General features: G+C 51.2%; 1 protein-coding gene across 1 annotated transcript; it reads right to left on the bottom strand.

Annotated features, from left to right (window-relative positions):
• Positions 1-8275: 8275 nt before the first annotated feature.
• On the bottom strand, positions 8276-12221 carry FOXC1 (forkhead box C1). Its single transcript, XM_083748804.1, has one exon. The coding sequence runs from the start codon at positions 11259-11261 to the stop codon at positions 9333-9335; it is 1929 nt and encodes a 642-aa protein (XP_083604930.1). The 5' UTR covers positions 11262-12221; the 3' UTR covers positions 8276-9332.
• Between the last annotated feature and the right edge of the window lie 6706 nt (positions 12222-18927).

Here is an 18927-nt window from a genome sequence, read left to right as displayed (position 1 = left end):
CCCTACAAGGCGGCCAAAACTCCGCGGCAGTGACCGGCCGACTCCAAATGGGATTCGATTTCGGTGCCAAATAGGCGCCTGCCGCCCCCCGCCCTTGAGAGCCGCTAGGTGTTTCTTTCTTTGTAAGAAAAGCGCGGAAGAATTCCGAGGTGATTTAACTACGACGACCACCGCTTTGATTTAAAAGCCAAAGCAAGTATATAGCGTGATCTCAAGCTCACTGTTGCTTTTCGAGGACACGGTTTTTCAGAGCTCCGGGCCCTGCTGCGACGGCCCCTCCTGCATAGCAGGCCTCGCCTCCGACGCCTGCCTCGCCCGACCTGCTCTATGGATGTGGCAAGGGACTCGCGGGTCTTGTCGGCGGGATCCCTGTGGGTTTGGGGTTTTTTGTTTAGGGCTAGTGCGGGGTGTAATGTGTTGAAGCGGACCACCTACCTTCGGGTTTTGGTTTCTGCTTTCTTTTCGGATTAACTATTTGGCTTGGAGAGGCATTCGAAAACAAAACAAAAATAAAAGGGGGGGGGGAGAGACACAGCAACCAAACAACGTCAGGGGCATATAAGTACAAGCGATTTGTAATGGGCTAGTTTGTGGAGGTGGTCTTCTATCCCGGATCGGTAGAGGAACGAGCGTGGTCGTTCCCACCAAGCCTTTGTGAAAAGGCTGGAGCGCAGGGCGCTTTTCCTTCACTGGTTCGGCATGCCAGACTCTTAACGGGAGTTTCTGCCCAGTCACTTCTGAGGATGAGATCCTAAGCAAGCTTACATCCTTTAGACTTGCGCTCGGTTAAGAGTGTATAGGATGGGGGCCGGCGGAAGAGTGCCGGGTGTTGATCTCCTCTATACATTTGTCATCCCTAATGAGCCATTCCCAGACAACCCCTTTTCCTCTCCTTACCACTCCCAGGTACCAGGGCTGTAAAAAAATGCGATCCTGCCCTTTCTCTGGGTGGGGGGGGGTCGTTCCCTTTCCACACACCCCCATCCCCACCCCTCCAGTTCCGGGGTGTTGGGGGGGGATGGCTGCCTTTCTCCTCCACCTTCTTCTCTTGCTGGGGGTTTTGCGTCTCCTGTACAGGGTAAGAAAGACCCTCCGGACGGCTTGCGAGGCAGGCCCTGCTAGCTCCTGGTTACTGCAGAAGCCGGGGCTATTTCAAGCGCACCGCGGATCTCCCTACACATGGTTTCCTTCTCGGTGAACTTAACGCTTCTTCCTCCCACTGGAGGCATTTGGCGATTGTTTCGTTAAATGAGACGCCGGTTAATTAAAATAAAACACAATCGCCCATTAGGCTGCTCCTCTGGAAGGACACGGATGGTGGACATCCTTTCGCTTGCTCCCCGCCTCCCCTTCGGCCCACTGCTCTGATTAAATCGGATTCCCTTTTCGGCTTGGCCTGATTTTAGGGATAGGACGACACTTCCAGCCTAGTGGGGGGAGGAGGGAGAGAGGTGAGATCCGCCGTCGTTTCCAATGGGACTGGTGCAAAATCAACCCAGGCGTGAGTTTTGTCCCAAACCTTCCTCTTTACATCTCGTGCTGAAATCCTCCCCACACTTCATTGGGAGCCTGGTCCATTCAACTGAGGGGTGCGGGGGGTGGGCTTAATTCCCAATAAGCAGTAGGACCGGCATCTGATCATCTTTAGCAAAAGTCTGGAGAGGAAGAAGAAGACTGTATAGCAGGCTTGGAGAAAGATCTCTGAGTAACCCCCCAAAATAATCGGAAAAACTTCCTCAAATATGGAAAGTGATGTAACAAAACCCCACACAAATAGTTGGATTTATTGGGGGTGGGAGAGAGAAAGAAATAAGAAAAAGAGCAACAAGGAGAAAGCCCCACAGTAGGGTTTTAAAAGAGAGGAGGGGTGGGGTGGGTGCGTGTTTGAGATTGGCACTGATTAGTGTTTCAGGGTGAAACAAGAGAGCTTTGGTACCTATTTCAAAAGTTGAGACAAATGGGCTGGATAAAACATTACTGCCGAGTTAAAGGAGGCTAGGAGACTATCAAAATACTTTAAATATTTTATATAATATTATGGATGCACAGAGCAGATGCACTCTCTGTGTGGCCCACAGCTGTGCAATGAATGCTAGCTAACCAGGTAACTAAACTGTATCTATTGCGGTTCGTGTCCACGTGATAAATGTTATTTTGACAATTTGCCATGTAATAATTCTAATCGAGCCAAATTTCAGCTGAACGTGACCCCGTATAAGGATGCATTGCTGGCAGTATCGATATTTCTCTTGCAGCGCCTGATAAAAGATTATATTAAATCCCACAGGCCCGGGAGAGGAGGGGAAGAGGCGCTTTTTGGTGAGAGTTAACATGACCAAAGGAAGGAACCCGATGGAAAGCCCCAGCGCTCTTTCAACATAGGAAGCCTGTGAATTCAAGCACTGGAGGGGGGAGATGTTATCAGGCTTCTCATGAGGAAATCTAAAAATATTTTTTTTTCCTGGATAGAAAAGCCAGGAACGTCTTTTTGTATTAATAAAACATATACAGTATTTCAAAGTATCTGTAAGTAAACAGCATTCCGAGCAAAATCCTGAGCTCCTTAGACTTTTGTGAACAAAACTCATTTTACAAAAGCTTTACCTATTTTAGGACCTAGACAACTTAGTATGTCATAGAGTTCAGCTGACTTCGGTGGGGCTTGCTTTTAAGTAAGCGGGTTTAGGATTGCAGCCTTCATTTGGCAGAGGCACAAGTTTTCTATTCAGTCAACATTTGGACTTAGCAGACAGATCACAAAGGACTAAAACATTTACAGTTGCAGAGTTTCCCCCGTTGCAAATCACAATGGAGAAGAAGCGCCTGGATTTAAGACGGCCAAAGTCAGCATAAATAAAAGATCTAATTTCAATCTGAATTCAACATATTTAAAATCGGGTGTACACCTCAAATCTAGGCATGTTTACCCGGAAATATGTTCCACTGAGTTCAGTGGAGCTTACTCCTAGGTAAACGTGCATTAGGACTGTACCCTAAATCAGATTCGGATTCCTCATACGGAATAACTCCAAACATTGTCGACATGAATAAAACCTGAACATGATCGATTTCTTTTCTTCATGGGGGAACACCCCCACCGCCCATTAATTCAAAGAGAGGGGAGATTATGTAAGCATCCTGTGCCACCAATTTCTGTAAAGCTGAAGCTTTTGCATATAAGCAGGAGGATGGATCGTAGCCCGCGGTTCAGAAGTTAGACGTTCAAACTTTCCATACCCAGTGTCGTCTGAACTGACGTTGCCGTTTGAGCAGCTCTATACGCAATCTAGTTAATCTGTAGGATTTGCCTTGTTTTTTTTTGTGTGTTTTTAAGGCGCTAAATAACATTCGTGTCAGGAACCTTTGGCTTACGTGGATGGTGAATGGGTGCAGTGAAACTAGGGCAACTCCCACGCTGTACCCACGCACATCCCTTCTCTGACCAATTTCCTTTTGACATAAAATAAGCCTCTACAAAAAGTTAAATGAACTGTTTACACGCAGTTTTAAAATTATCTACCTCTCCCTTTATCTCTAGATTCTAGATAGACATAACATCCCAGGCCAGAAAGATCAGCACAATGATTTCTCTTCTACCCCGAAAGTTGTCACGCATCTACCTGGAACCAAGCCCCACGGGCGTCAAAGGCGCTCGCATCCAAGCAAACCTGCTTTGCGTGCGTCGCAGCCTTTGACAAGCATCCTGAATTATGCGCTGGACCTCGCACGCTTTTCTCTTCGATACATAACCCACTCCATTTTGCAGCGCGGGACGACAGTTCAGAGGGCTGCGGATCGCTTGATCTGAGGGCTGCTCAGCTAGAGGGCGAGGAGTAGTAAATGCTATCAAGAGAACAGTTAGGTATCTTCCAGCCCCATCAGGCCGGGCAGTGGGAGAGGCCTAGAAGCTGGAGTAGCGGCAGCTCCCTTCGCTCCCCCACAGCCTGCTGGAGCCGGTCCCAATTTACCGTGATTCACTGTCTAGCTACGGGCCTCCGAGCTCCCCCTCGCCGCCATTTGGTGCGTAAAAATTCGGGGGGCGGGCGGCCGCATTTCATTCTCCCGGGACCACGTGCAGGCCAGCAGGGTGAGGAGTGGAGGTAGGGAGGCCTGGACTGCGTCAAGGAGACGCCAGCACAAAGGCTCTATTCATGGGCAGCCATCAGCAAGACCAAGTCCCTCGGTGGTACTCCTCTGGAGCAAGAGAGGGGCTCCAGCCTGAGCCAGGCTCACCTGCGCACCAGGCTCAGTTGCTTGGCCTGAGTATATGAAGGCGAGCAATTCCCTGACCTTCCTGCTGTCTCCATCCTTTCCTCGCCTACGTCTATCTCTTCCAAGGCCTCCTTCTTAGTCCAACACGCGAGGCAGGTTTCTAGAAACCCCTCCTCGTCTCCCTTTCCGAAAGCATCGATCTCTCTGCTGTTCCCTGGCTTGGGGGTCTGGGAGGGAGTGCCGGGGGAGTGACAGGGCCCGTCTGCCGATCCACCTGTAGCTGGCGGGTTTCCCTCCTCCTCCTCCTCCTCCTCACACGTGTGCCTTCAAAACAAAACAAAAGGTGGCAACCGAGGAGTAAACAGCGAGTAACGAACAGCTTGGGAGCAGGCGAGTGGTGAAACAAGAGCGCAACTGAGTGGCCTCTTTTGTCTAAAGAAAGGCTTCCCTGCGCGCTGGTTGGGTCAGACTGCAATCCGGATCCTGACCTCATGTCATCTCCTGTCAACTCCCTGGGAGCTGTAGCCGCTGGATACTATCACCCTAATGCACATAGAAATGACGAAGAAAGAGAATAAAGAGTCTGGTGGATATAGCTTTAGAGGGCTGGTCTTACGGGGAACAACTTCTGTTCACATCAACGGGGACAGACTCCCATCTAGATTCCTTTTTTAAAAGAGAAAAAGTTATCTGAGGGAGGGCGAACTAGCCAGCTCTTAAAGCAACCGAAGAGTGACGCCTACAAGCCCCAGGGGTTTAAGACTTAGTCGCAAGGGTTCAAAAGGCTCTTTGCTTCTCATTCCTGGAAACTTTGTTCCGATATTACAGCAACGCAGCTTCCTCCGCCCCACTTTATACATTTTTACCTGTGAGTAGACTATACTGTGTTTAAAGGGGACTTCACTACCCCAAGTAAATGTTATGGGCCATGCTGATTCCATGCCTAGTTGTATAGCTGTCAACTTCCCCCCTTTTTAAGGGAAATTCCCTTATTCCGAATAGGATTCCTCGCAAAAAAGGGGAAAAGTTAACAGCCATGCCTAGTTGGGATCAAAGATGCCTCGCTCTCATTTCCCTGGAAAGGGGTCTGAATGTTTCTTAAGAAATAAAAGGGGGAAGGGACTAAAAGACTTAAGTCTTAGCCACACTTCACCCGGACCGCAGCCCAACCATTTTACGTGAGAGTAAGTCTCACCGATTTTAGGGAGATTCGCTTCGGAGTAGGTGGTCGTAGGATGTCGACTCTCCGCCTTAAAAGGGGGGTGGGTGGGTGTCTTAATCGGCTGTCTGGCTTTGTGGCACGCACTGAAACCCAGTTCTTCTTCCTACGCCGTTTGCCCCCAAATCTATGTATTTTGTCGTGGCCTCTGCTCCTGCAAATGGGGTCCTCTGATCCCATCTGGCTGCGGACTACTGGGAAGGCAGGAAGTAGCTTTCGCCAGTGGAAATCGAGGCGATCAGCAAACAAACATCATCCGAAGAAGGACTCTCCTCCCCGCCACTCTGTCTTCTCTCACAAAGGACATTGGGGTGGAGAGGGGGGGGGGGGTTGGAAAGAAAAGACCTAAGGAATAAGCCCGCCATAAGCACAGTTCGTAAATTCCCTGTTTATGAGCTCACTGAAACCAAGAGTGTCTCCCATTGATGGCTTGCACACCGACGCCTCAGTTGAACGTGGTGGGACCACCTCTGAGGTTCCTCAACCTGGTTTCCCCACCCCAGCTCTGAAAAGACACAGCTAATAAACTGAAGGGGTTGTGACAACACACGAGGTTGCCCACCTCCGATTATTCCTTTCCTTTCTCCCTGGCTCCTTATATGTACAAAACACAAAGAGCGCGCGAGAGTCAGCCAAAATTATAAATGCCCATGAGCGCTGCAGTCTGATTTCAGTGGGAGAATGAAGCACAAAGCCAGGCCGATTCTCTTCCACTGGATTGAATGGGGCTTCCAAAACGTTTCCATGGTTTGTTTCGCCTTCGGAGAGCCAACTTCAACTAGCCACATGCTCTGGTTTGCTAGATACTCCTAGATAGAACTGGATGTGTTAAGCACAAAACGTACAAAGGCTCATCTATACGAATCTATTCCGAAATAAAAAAAGATCAAATCGAAAGCGATCCTGCTACTTTCCTGGAGCTCTCTTTGAATCGGAAATCGCTAGTCGCGCTAAGGCCAGATCAGTTAAGGCCATATCGCAAGCTGTGTACCAAAGCAAACTTCAGCAGGCTCACTCAGGACCATTGAGTTCAATGGAATGTAGCAAGTAGGTGCCTTAAAAAGAGTGACAACTCCATCCCTAACACGGTTAAAATCAAGTATTTTGAGGTTAGGCCGATTTCATATTCTAGACAGGCCTGCTAATTTTAACTTCTTTACTCCCGAGTCCTTACATATTTAATAACTTTAGGTTAACTGAATTGCAGATCGGACTGTGGTTTAAATTCAAGTCCAAGCTATATAGACTAGCAGCTGACCTACTAATAATTAAAGTATTTTGCCGCATTTCGAAAGTGCTCTTCGCAAATAAAGGAGGGGAAAATCGTTCCCAGGGTGCAATTCCGAGGTTGCAAACGCTTTCCTGAGAGTAAATGCCATTGCGCTCTGTAGGACTCCTACTTTCAAACAAGCCACATACATAGGGTAAATCCGCACAGCGTCACCCTCAATCCGGGTCTACGTCTCACAATTAGAAGCGCTTTGAAAAAGGAAGCAAATGCCCAATTCACAAACAAACACACAAGATCACAAGAGTGCAATTGCGTGAGATTAATTCCGATAGGGAAATGCACTAAAAAGCGAGGAAAATCCGTCCCCAAGTTTCTGAGCTCTTGCTGGCTTGCTACTCTGGAAGCACGACTAAGATGAGAAGGCGCCTACTCAGGTTTTAATTAAATTAGTCCGGATTTATTTACTGTTTGCGGCCTTTAACAACCCGGGAGCAATTACTGCCAAGTGTTGCCTCCGATAAGAGCGCCTGATAGGAGCTGCATTCTCTTGAAAAATGCTCACCGGAGGCTCCCCAGAAAGACAGCCTCGCCTCTGACAGCGCGGCCGATCCTTCGCAGATAAAAGGCTAAATTGCATTTTGTTGGGTTATTCACGAAGTGGGCAAAGGTGTTTCCTCCATTCCTTGCAAACCTCATTGAGAGATGACCTGAAGGCGAGTTTCTACATTTGACCAAAACATCACCCGTTGCTATTTGCAGCCATCCGCAAAGGGGGTTTCTTCTGCTTAAAGTGTGTTTGTTTGCGTAAGAGAGAGAGGGAAAATGACTCCAACTCTAGGTAACAATGAGGAAGGGAGACTAGTTTTCCTTCTCAGTTCTTTGTGTATATAGAATCGCTCCCTGGGAAAGCAGCAAAAAATACTTAAGAACTGGCGACCTTAAGAACTGACGCCATCGTTTGTGGAACGAATTGCCCAACAAACATGTTCGGGGGAGAGAATTGAGCAGCCCCCCCTCCCCTATTAGTTCACATTGGAAGAAAGGGTTTTAAGGATCTTATTACTATTCTATAAAATATAGCTGCCTATATTTAGAAAATTCAGAAACCTGCACATGCATAAATGTCACATTTTTTTTCATAAAAGCACGCATTAATTTGCAAATGAAGATCAGGACCTCCTGCGACTTCTTTAACGCCTTCCTCTTGATATGGGACAAATTACGGCCCTGGGCCTTCCGCGGATATATTTCTAAGCTCCAGTATTTGTCAAATAGCTCAAGCCCTCTGCATCTGCTGCCTCGCAACAGTGATGGCTTGGTGGCTTACATTTTCCACCTATTCGCTAAGATTAATAACCATAATAGTCAGAACTCATAAGTAACAGCAGCAGCAGCAACCTGAGCAACAGCCAGTGGAATCAACATTTGTTTTTAAGTCGATTCCAGCCGCATCCAAGCCCACACACCCAACATAGATTTTTAAAAATCGATTGACATAAATGATATTTATTTACAAGTTTAGGACTAACCAGAAGCTTAAATTCTGTTGTTTTTGGTTTAACCGGTTGATGGGAGCGAGTTACCCAAGAAACATTTTTTTTTTAAAAAATGTATTTTTCACTTAGCCCACACTGGAAGAAAGTAATTCTACCATCAACATTTCAGCTGTAGGATTTTTAATTTTTTCCTTTAAAAGGTGGGGTTAATATATCCAGACGTATATGGTCTCAGTCCAACTGAATGGTAATTTATTAATAAACAAGCAAGGCAGTAACTTCAGGGTATCTCCAACAAAAAAAGGAAAAAAATGATAAACGATAAAATAAGATTAATACAGCTCCCCATTTATATATATAAATGAAAATAAAACAAAACAAAAATCAATGTTTAACGTTATTTTAAAGTCAACCTTTCTGAAAGCATTGAGGGGGTGGGGTAAAAAGAACACTTTCTGGTGTTTGGTCCAAAAGATCCAACTACAGATTTAAAAATAAATTACTATGCATCCATTTACATTTTCGAAACAAATCCTTGCGTATAAAGGAGTCCTTGCAGGGGAGAGGAAAGGAAGGGGCTTTGTAAGGCGGCGGCGTTTGCAAACCAGGGGCGAAACTCGCATGGGCTTGAGCGAACCCGGATTGCGCCTTCATTGAGGGCTGCGATCCACACCACCCGGTGGAATTCGATGGAGCCGCTGACTTATCCCCGCGAGACTCTCGCCGCTGGTTGGCTGGCATTTCCCGCGCGCTCAGTCGCCGGCGCCCAACCAAGCGCCGGACCAGCAGCCAATAAGGCTGGCGCAAAAGGGCGCGCGGGGTGGGAGCCACACAAGGCGGCCGGCAGAGCCTCTCTGAGAGGGAGGCGAGGGAAGAAGGCACCCTCTCTTTTTGGGTGTGGGGAGGGTTGCTTTTAAGGCAAGGAAGAAAAGCACAAACTTACGTGTTATTTGGAGTAACACTGTCCTTTAACAAACCATGTCCTTAGTTAATAAAAAGGCTGTCTTTGGGTAAGAGTCTGTGGAGGTTTTGCGCGGGCTTCGGGAGCGCCGAGCGCCGTGTTTGTGTGTTTGTGTTTATAGTGGAAACACGGCTTCTCCAGCGTCCCCTCAGAGCGCGGCGGCGGCGGCGGCGGCGGCTGAGGGCCCGCTTCTCCCCTCGCCGCTCTCCTCGGTCAGAACTTGCTGCAGTCGTAGACGAAGGCGCCCGAGGGCCGGTAGAGCGGCTGGCTGCCCGGGAACGCCATTTGGCAGCTGCTGGCGGCCGCCGCCGCCGCCGCGTTGCCGTTGACGGGTGAGTTGCTCAGGCCCAGGCGCTGCGACGACTCGAACATCTCCCTCACGGCGTGGAAGTTCTGCTGCTGCACCGGGTAGCCCGACGGCGACGGCGACGGGGACGACGAGGCGGCGGCAGCGGCGGCCGCTGCAGCAGCAGCAGCCGCCGCCGCCGCGGCTGAGGCGGGCGCCAAATGGGCGAGCTCGCCCACCGCCGTGGCCTGGTTGAGGTACCACGAAGCCAGGCGGCCGCCGCCGCCGCCGCCGCCTTGCGGGTGCCCCTCCTGAGGGCTCAGGCTGAGGGAAGAGGCGCTGCTGCTGCTGCTGGCCGCCAGGCTGTACTCGGGAAGGGGGTCCTGCTCCACCGGGCTGCCGCTCAGGTGGCCTCCGCCGCCTCTTTCTCCGCCGGCAGCAGCTGCAGCCGCGGCCGCCGCGGCCGCGTAGAGGCTCATGGCCTGCAAGTTGCAGTGATAACTATTGGCGCCGCCGCCGCCGCCGGCTTGCGTGATGGCACTGCTGCCCGTCGTGTTGACGCCCTGGCTGCAGGGGGCGCTGTAGAGCGCGCTCTGCGCAGCCGCAGCCGGCGAATAGCAGCTGCTGAGCGCCAGCGAAGGCGGCGGCAGCGCCGAGGTCCGCGACGTCGAGGCGCTCGAGGGGCTGGACGACGACGACGACGGCGGGGCTGCGGTGCCGGCCGTGGGGGGCAAAGCCAAGAGCTCCCCGGCGCCCTGCCCCGGGGAAGCGCGCAGGGAGGTCATGATGATGTTGTCCACGCTGAAGCCGCCGGCGCCCGCCCCGCCGGGGGGCCCTCCGGGGTGGTGATGGGGCGGCGGCGGGTGGTGGAGATGCGGGTGGTGGTGGTGATGGTGGTGGGCGTGCTGGTGAGAGTGGTGGTGCGGGTGGTGGGCGTGCGGGTGCTGGCTGGGAGGCGCTTCGGCGGCGGCCGTCGGGGGGTCCAAGCCCAGCGCTCTGCCGCCGCCGCCGCCGCCGTGCGGGCTCCCCGCTCCGCTGGAGAGGCTGCTGGCGCTGGAGCTCCCGGGGCTCTCGATCTTGGCCACGGGCGCGCCTCCCAGCGGGGACAGCGCTCGAGGGGGCGACGTCGAGCCGTTCTCCGTCTTGATGTCCTGCAGCCTCACCGGAGGCGCCTGCTGCTGCTGCTGCCCACCTCCGTCTTGGTGTTGCTGTCGAGTCGACGTCTGCTGCTGCTGCTGCGTCTGCTCCTTGCTATGGAGGCGCTCCTTCTCCTCCTTGTCCTTGACGGCGTCTTTCTTCTTGAAGCGCCTCCGTCGGCGCAGGAACGAGCCGTTCTCGAACATGTTGTACGAGTCCGGGTCCAGGGTCCAGTAGCTCCCCTTGCCGGGCTTCTTGTCGTCCCGGGGCACCTTGACGAAGCACTCGTTGAGCGACAGGTTGTGGCGGATGGAGTTCTGCCAGCCTTGCTTGTTGTCCCGGTAGAAGGGGAAGCGCTCCATGATGAACTGGTAGATGCCGTTCAGTGTGATCTTCTTATCCGGCGCGTTCTGGATAGCCATGGTGATGAGAGCGATGTAGCTGTACGGAGGCTTCACCAAGTCCTTGGGCTGCGGCGGAGGCGGGTAAGGGCCGTACGGCCTGCCCATGCCGCCTCCACCACCGCCTCCGCCTCCTCCTCCTCCGCCGGCGCCTGGGTACTGCTCGTGGGCCGCCGGGTGCGGAGAGTACATGCTCATCGGGGCCGGCATGGCCGCGTAGCCCCCTCCGGCCGCCGCGCGGTAGTAGCTCTGCTCGCCGCCCAGGTACGGCACCACTCCCAGCGAGTTGGGGCTGGAGACCGAGTAGCGCGCCTGCATGGCCTCCCTGCCAGCCAGCCAGCCGGACCAAGCGGCAGCAGCTTCAGCAACAGCAGCAGCAGACTGGCCTCCTCCGCCTCCTCCTCCGCCGCCTCCTCCTCCGCCGCCGCCTCCGCCTTTGCTTTCCCCCCTCCACCCCTCCGCAGCTCCAGAGCCAAAAAAGTATAAACCAGAAGAGGCGACCAGGATCTTTCCTTTCCGCCCCGCTTCCTCCCCCGAAAAGGGAGCAAGCAAGCAAGCGGACGAAAACTTCGGGGTCCCGTTAAAGTTTGCTGCTTTCCCCTCCCCCACTCAAGAGGGCCAAAAAATTAAATAAATGGAAAGGACCCGGGGCGAAGGAGAGGGGGGTGGGTTGATGATGGTCGTAGGGAGGGGAAATAAGTCTCCTTTTCTTCCTGCTGCTGCTACTCCTTCTTGTTCTTCTTAAAACAAGGCGCCGACTCTCCACGGAAGCGGCCGCCGCCGAGAGGAAAAGCCAGTTACTTCCATCAAGGGCGAAACTGGAATCGCGCGCGCTCCTTTGCGTAAAGCAGAGCGCACAAAACCCCCTCGTCGCTTATTTCCCGAGCGCCTTTCCTTCCCTTTCTTTTTCTTCTTCCACGGGGGTGGACAACAGGTTGAGTTTTCTTCCTTTAAAAAAGGAATAAAGACCGAGGCAGGCGAAGGAAACCAAAAAGAAGCAGCAGCGTGCGTTGGTTGGAGGGGCGCGAGAGACCGGATATTTTCTCTCTCTCTCTTTCTCGGACTCAAGTAAGAAAAAAAGACCCCAAAAAACCACCTTCCCCAAGCGGTCTGCGGTTGTTCAGCGCGGCCTCCTGCCTCCGTTTCTCCTACAGTCTCTTTTCAGCGGCGCGCTGCTCGGAGAAGCATTTGGAAAAACTCCTGAACTTTTGAGCATCCGTCACCAAGGCGAGGACTTTTTTACGCACTCGCAGGGCTCCTTTCCTCCCCTCCTCTTTCCTCCCCTCTTTCCCTTCCCCCCTCCCTTTTTCTTTCGAGACTTGGAGACCCCGCCCCGCCCCGGTGACATAGCCAATGAGAAGACACCTCCGAGCTCCGAAGGGGCGGGCTGGGCTGGTAGCTTCAGCAGAAGCCGCGGCGGCGGCAGGAACAGCAACTTGGAGAATGATAGTTCTGGGACTGGCCACACACGCGCACGTCGCCCTGCCCTCTCCTCCCTCGCGCGTATATAGCTCCTCCGCGCGGCCCGAGGCCAATGCTTCCCTCGCACACAGGAGTAGGTATGCGGATCAAGTTGCACTCTCCTCGCTCCGGAATGAAAAAAACACACACCAACACATTTTCTGTGCGTTCATCCACCGGCCCTGCGCACACACACATACACACAAACACTAACACACGCACACAAATATTATTTCTGCAGACAACACAGTTTTTCAGCCAAACAAGCAACAGCGACCGAGTACTTTTGTCAGGACAGAGGCCAACTTAAAATTAGGAACCAGCTTTCGGGTTTCACAAAACTCTTCGTCATCAACAAAATGGGGAGGGCACAAAATGCTTCGTTTTTCCTGAGGAGTTTTTAAAAGTTAAATCATTGTTTTGAGGGCTTCACTCGCATGCCTCCCACTGTGGGTTTTTTTAAAATAAAAAAATCCCTTTTTTGTTGGCCCAGACTAAGGATACCATGAAACTGCAACCCCCCCCCCAAAAAAACCTTGGTCTTAATACGTTTCATTTGTCGTGCCTCTGTTTCTCCTATCCCGCTCCCAGTTAATGAACCAATACAGCCGAGAGCATGTCGACAACGGATTCAAGTGACACAAAGAAGTAAAAATATACCATATGTACATTACACAAGCAAAACAAACCTTAGGCAAGCGGAGTTTTCTGCTGATAGGAATATTCATATGTGCTCCGAATAAATATGTTATTGGATCGTGCTTCTACGGTATTGAGTTCCACTGACTTCGGCCGCAGAGATAAAAACCCGAGCTGGAAGCCGTCCATTATAACCAGTGCGTCGAACGAGGTATATGCAATGGCATCTCGTACACCCGTATGCACAAATATGCAAAGGCACGCACCAACATTCACATCTGCCGATCGCAATATTAGATCTTGGTGCATTTTAATTTTCTTTAGATACAGTGTTCTTGATGCAAATTTGCAGGCCATTTTTTCCCCCTTAGCTTGTGAGGATGCACAAATGCGCAACTATTCCACCTAACCCTTTCACTCATCGCGGGCTGAACTCCCCACCCGCCCGAAGGGCTCCTTACAGACTCCCATAACACGCTTCTCAGTAAAGAAGGCCTTGGTTCTCTAACCGACCCCTTTTTCTGCGTGTGCGACCAATTCGCTGCTGCCTGGACTTCCTATGTGCAAGTTTCCTTTCACGCCCTACGACGGTCCTGGGGTCACTCCTCTGTGCCCTCGAGTGGCAAAGGAAGAACTGGCGAACATCCTCGACCGATTCTCCACACATCAGGCCGGAATCCGGATTAAGGAGGGAAGGAGCAGGGGGCCCAAAGATTCCCCGGACCCCCCTGGCAGCCCCGCCCCGCTCCCGCGCTCCCTCCAGCCAGCTGCCTGGCCAAACTTTCCCGAAGAGATTCCTTTCTCTGCCATTTGACAAGCCTTTGACGAGTTCTCCAAAGCTCCCTTTTATGAATCGGCTTTTCCCGTGACAGCTTGGAAAGACAGCGATGGTTGCTTATGCAGTGTTTATAAACATAGTCAGGTCATTCATATATATATTGCTGGCTCGTCCAGGCAATCTTTTGAGGTAGTGAACCCCTCTTCCTCTGTACTGGGTATGAGAAAATTTCGCATTGAAAGCGTCTGGATTGTAAACACATTTGCTACGAAATAACTGCCACTTTGAACTGGTGGCATCGGCATTCAGTTAAACTTATTTAGGTTTGGCATGCAAAACTTACAAAATGGGTACTGGGACAAGGTGAGGGGTGGTTTTTTTGTGGAAGCACGAGAGAGCCAGCCTTCGAGTTACACAGGACTCTTCAACAAACAGGAACCGGGGGAAGTTTGCAGGGCTGTTCTTACGAGAAGAGAGACGGACAGTTGCGAAGAGGAGGGCAAAAAATATGCGTGCGCGCAGGGCAAAATGCTTTAAAGATGAATCACGAATAGGAAATACAAGAAAGCAGCTCTATTTTAGACATTTTAGCAAACTGCTGAAGGAACTCTAACGTGAAAGGTACAAGGTTTGGGCAAATAAGTGTTTGACTTTAATCGACTCCAGCCCCGGACTCCCCGCTCTCAAACTGATTGTTCCTAAAATAAATTTCATTAGCACCTTAGTGTGACTTGCTTTGCAAGTAAGTGTTCCTCGACCCGCTTAGTGTTGGGAACAAAGATTAGACGTGGGCTAATTGAAGGGGACTCCTTAATTAAGGACACGGCATCTCCAAAGTCTTGTATGTTTGAATGGCAGGCTTCAACACGTGCTTGGGTGCCTTCCCTTGGAATTTAAGAAATTAAGTCGTGGATTTAAGATGGTCCCACTCTACTTGTGTGCCTGTGAGTTGTGTCTTGGCGCAAGGAATCACCACACTTGGTCTTCCCTGAGCTTGTGACAAAACTTCACTCTGAGGATGTGTCAAAAAAACACCACCTTTTGCCTCCGGGATTGCAAACCCCACCCCCGCTCCACTGTCTTCGCCTTTTGGGATGAATGAGTGGTCTTGAAATCATGGCAGGTCTATGCTGACGTGACAACGAATCGCGGTTTCTCCCCCCCCCACCGCCCCCAGTCGTGATTTAGTTAATCAAACTTTTTTTTTTTAAGTGGCAGCTGGGTAAACTGATGGAGGGGCAGGAAAGAGAAACATAGAACCCGCACCCCATAACTTACACATTTGTCACACTGTATAAACAGCCAAGTGTCACATGCTGTCAGTACCAGCCATGGATTTGCCCCCCACCCCGCACTGCATCCCCGTTGGGGAGCCGGCTGCAATCTCTGATTTCTCTTCTTTAAAACCTCCAGTGCTTTTTTACGGAGGAGGTGGCCGTTATTGCGCCATTTGTTCGCCTGCTCTAGGCTTCGCCCGTCTGAAAAGGCGCCTCATGCTTTCCTTCAAAATTCGAGGGAGCTTTCAGGATCGAAGCGTTTCGCTCGCTTTGGCTTGCGATTCGAACGCCTTTCGCGGGCCTTTTCGCGGCCCCCGCCAGACGAATCGTTACGGTAACTCGGCTGCAGCAACCCAAACAGCTCTGGATGATTCGTCCCATTCCCCGGGTCAAATAAGGTTCGAAGTCCCTTGCTGGTATTCTCAGGGCAAGATGATCGACTTGACATTAACATAATTAAATCAAGCCCTCACCATCTCAGTATACTTGTTTTAATATCTAAAGTTCCCCGTGTATATGCTCATCATTCAAGAATTGTAATAAATTGTGGGTTATTTTTCAACCACCTGCAACACTGCACAATTAGCCGGCGGCCCCGATTCAGTTAAAGTTGCCGCCCGATTCTCTTCCTGTTTACTCGAAAGAAAGTCCTGTCAATTGCCGCATCAAAGGTTAATTCGTCTCTGGATTGGGGCCGCTGTGTGGACTCAGGTGCGATGACAAATCCCATTCTCTTACTCCCGAGTAAACTTGTGTAGGAGGACCAGCCCAACTCGATGCATCTTTACTGTAATCGGAATTAAGGCTGCAACCCTAGGGAAATTTAACCAGGGAGAAAGCCCCATGGAATGCCGAGGGATTTACTTCTGAGTAAATGCATAGGAAGGTTGCTAGTCAGGTTCCCTCCAAGTTCAGTGGGATTTATCCCCTTAAATAAGGGAGGGCTAGGCTTGCAACTGAAACGTCTCCTGCATTCCATCCTTGAGAAATGTTTTGTTCCATCCGAGGCTCCTATTTCTGGCTTCGTCGCTCCGCTTAGGACAAATCGCGGCGATTGCGAAACGAGCAGTCCGAGAATCGAGCTGAGGACGTAGGTAGGGATTTCTCCGTGTGATAAAGAGTAAAAAAAAAAAATCGCCCCCACCCTCCCAAGTGAGGTGATTTTTGGATGCCATCCAAGAGAAGAAAGGAGCGTTTGTGTTTTACATCACCGAGTTTTGCCAGAGGTTTTACGCAGTTCCTTGACTGCTCCACCAAGTCCCCTGCTGCGGTTTATGGGATGGCAGGCTGAATGGGTGCCTAAGGCAGAAGTCGGGGCGGGGGCGGGAACTGCGCATCTTTCCCTCCAAAGTCCAGCTAACAGCGCAACCCTATCTACTCAGAAGCAGGGTCCATGGAGCTAAATCCCCATTTAGAAGTGAGAATTCAATAGGACTTATTTCTAAATATATATGGTTAGGACTGCTCTGTTAGGCAACGAATTTAAGCAGCCTCGCCACCCCCGACTTAGGGCCTATTTATTTGCAACCAACGCGGTTTGATTTTCATTGTGTATTTAGGATCGCGACTTTTTTTTATACATCCTCGCTCCTATCCTTCAGAGATTTTGGTCTGAGGAAAGTTCCACTTTCTTGAATAATAAAGTTACAAATAAATGAATTTGGGCGGAGGATGCCTTTAGTGGGGCGGCGACGACGACTGGGGTTGTGGTTCTAGATCGGGGTTTTATACTGGTGGCATAATTTGTCTCTCTTTGCATGGCAGAAAACCGTCCCTATTTTACAAAACCACTTATGTATAACCTCAAGAGAACAAGGAATTGGCTGAGGCCAAACGCGTTTTCTTGAGAGCCAGTCCCATTAATTTCAGAAGGACTTAACAAGTTAGCTTGCAATTCTGTGCGCGCTTACTGGGGAGTCAGTGCGGAAGGACTGACTTCAGATGCGTTTCAGATGCGAGATGCTTTAGAAATAAAGGCAAAAAGTCGAGCGCGTTTGATTTCAGTGTCCCAGAGTGAAGCTTGTGTTTTATTGTTTTAGATCAACGGGGCAAAAATGCTTCAGATTGGGTCCCAAGTAAATGCAAGACCAAACGCAAGCACAGCTGTTGGGTCCTGGATTGGCGCTTGAACCCTACAGGGCAGTGGCGTAGCGTGGGTTGTCAGCACCCGGGGCAAGGCAAGTAATTTGTGCCCCCTAACCCGTGGATTTGCGCCCCCTAACCCTAACCCCCAGATGTTGCGCCCTGTGCGGCCGGCCCCCCCTGCACCCCCCACGTTACGCCACTGCTACAGGGCGTCCCTGCACCTCCTTGTCTACACAGTCTTTCTTCCTCTCTGGACCCGAAGCGCAGCAGCCTTCCAGGCGCCTTCAAATAATTTTGCAGCTGATTTTGAAAGAAAGACCCCGCCGCCAACTTCTCCAGGCGATGTTTATTCAGAGAAGCTGCTTACGCGCAGTTTCCGCGCAGTGCCTTTCTCGCTGAACTTCCGCGCCCTTTCCTTGGCAAGTCAGTCCCATTCATTTCCGCAGCACCTTCGGGGGATCGTGGCCTCCGCTCCGCCTGACTCCCAAACCCCGGCGGCTGCTATTTCTCTTTCCCTTCAGATTCAAGACAAGCCTTTCCTTGCTTCCTAAAGAGGCGTTCTAGGGTTGTTGTGTGTGAAATTTGGGGTATGCGGAAAAAGGTAGTTAAGTGGGACATCTCATCCTGGAAAAGACGTAAATATGGGGCGGTTGGGGCGGGGAAAACATCTGTGGATGCGGAATGACACCTTTTCTCCAAAGTACGCGCATTTAGATCTTGGCACCGTTTTGCGCGACGGCCTGCGGAAATCCTCGAGGGAGGCAACCGGGCGTGGTCCATGGGGCCAATCCCGAGGGGCATTCAGGAAGAGGAATCTCTTTTCTGCAGAGAGGATCCCACCGGCAGATTTCCCATCCCTTCTCCTCCCCTCCTGCTGGCTCTCAGCTTGGTCAGGAATGGATGCCGTCACTTGCTTGCTTGTTTGTTTGTTGGATGTTTAAAAGCTGCAGGGGTCCCATCGTGTCCCCCCTCCCCCCTCCCAGGTGATAGTAAAGAAGGAGGGAGGGAGGGAGGGAGGAAGAGAGAGAGAGAGAGAGAGAGAGAGAGAAAAGGATTTCCTGATCCAGCCCCTTGGAAATGGACATATTCTCTTCCTTTCCCTATCTCTGCTTTCTCAGGAGACTGGAAGGGAGTGCGGGGGGTTGGGTGGAGGGGAGGGCTTGAATAATATTATGGGATTCTTCCCGAACGTGCGGAGAGTCATGAAACCCCAGGGTCGCCTGCCACCCCCAGCGTTGCCCCGCGCCCCCAAGTTTGAGTTTCTCGCTTCCTTGGCTGAATTGCTTTGTTGCTGCTTGTTTATTCTCGATCTCTTTGTTTAGGCTGGCTGGAAAGGGCACCTGGCTGGACCCAGACAACAGGCAGCAGCGAGGAGGAAGACAGCCCGATCCTAAACCCTCTCCGAATTAAACCCAATTGATTCACGTTAGGTTTGCTGCAGGGTATAAACCCTCGTGATTCTCTCTCCGCGTCGCGGGTCTCTCGCCTCCACCTTCTCTTCTTAAAACTCAGTTCTTCAAGTTCAATGAGCAAAAGCTCACCGACTGAAAAGAAAGTCTGAAGCGTCTCTGGGACGCTCTGCATTCTGCACATGTTCGAAGGCAGGTGGTGTTATTGCACCGAGGGTGTTAAAAATAGGTCTGCGATGAGCTCTGTCCCACTTAAGCTGCGTTGATGGGCGTTGAGGAAGGGGCGGGGGAGGAGTCACACCACTAATTTTATTTTATATTTTATTGTCCTGGGA

This window comes from Podarcis gaigeae (genome assembly GCF_964106915.1).
Source record: "Podarcis gaigeae genome assembly, chromosome: 7".
Taxonomy (NCBI): Eukaryota; Metazoa; Chordata; class Lepidosauria; order Squamata; family Lacertidae; genus Podarcis; species Podarcis gaigeae.
Note: the sequence above shows the minus strand (reverse complement) of the source record. Positions and strands in the feature narration are given on the sequence as shown.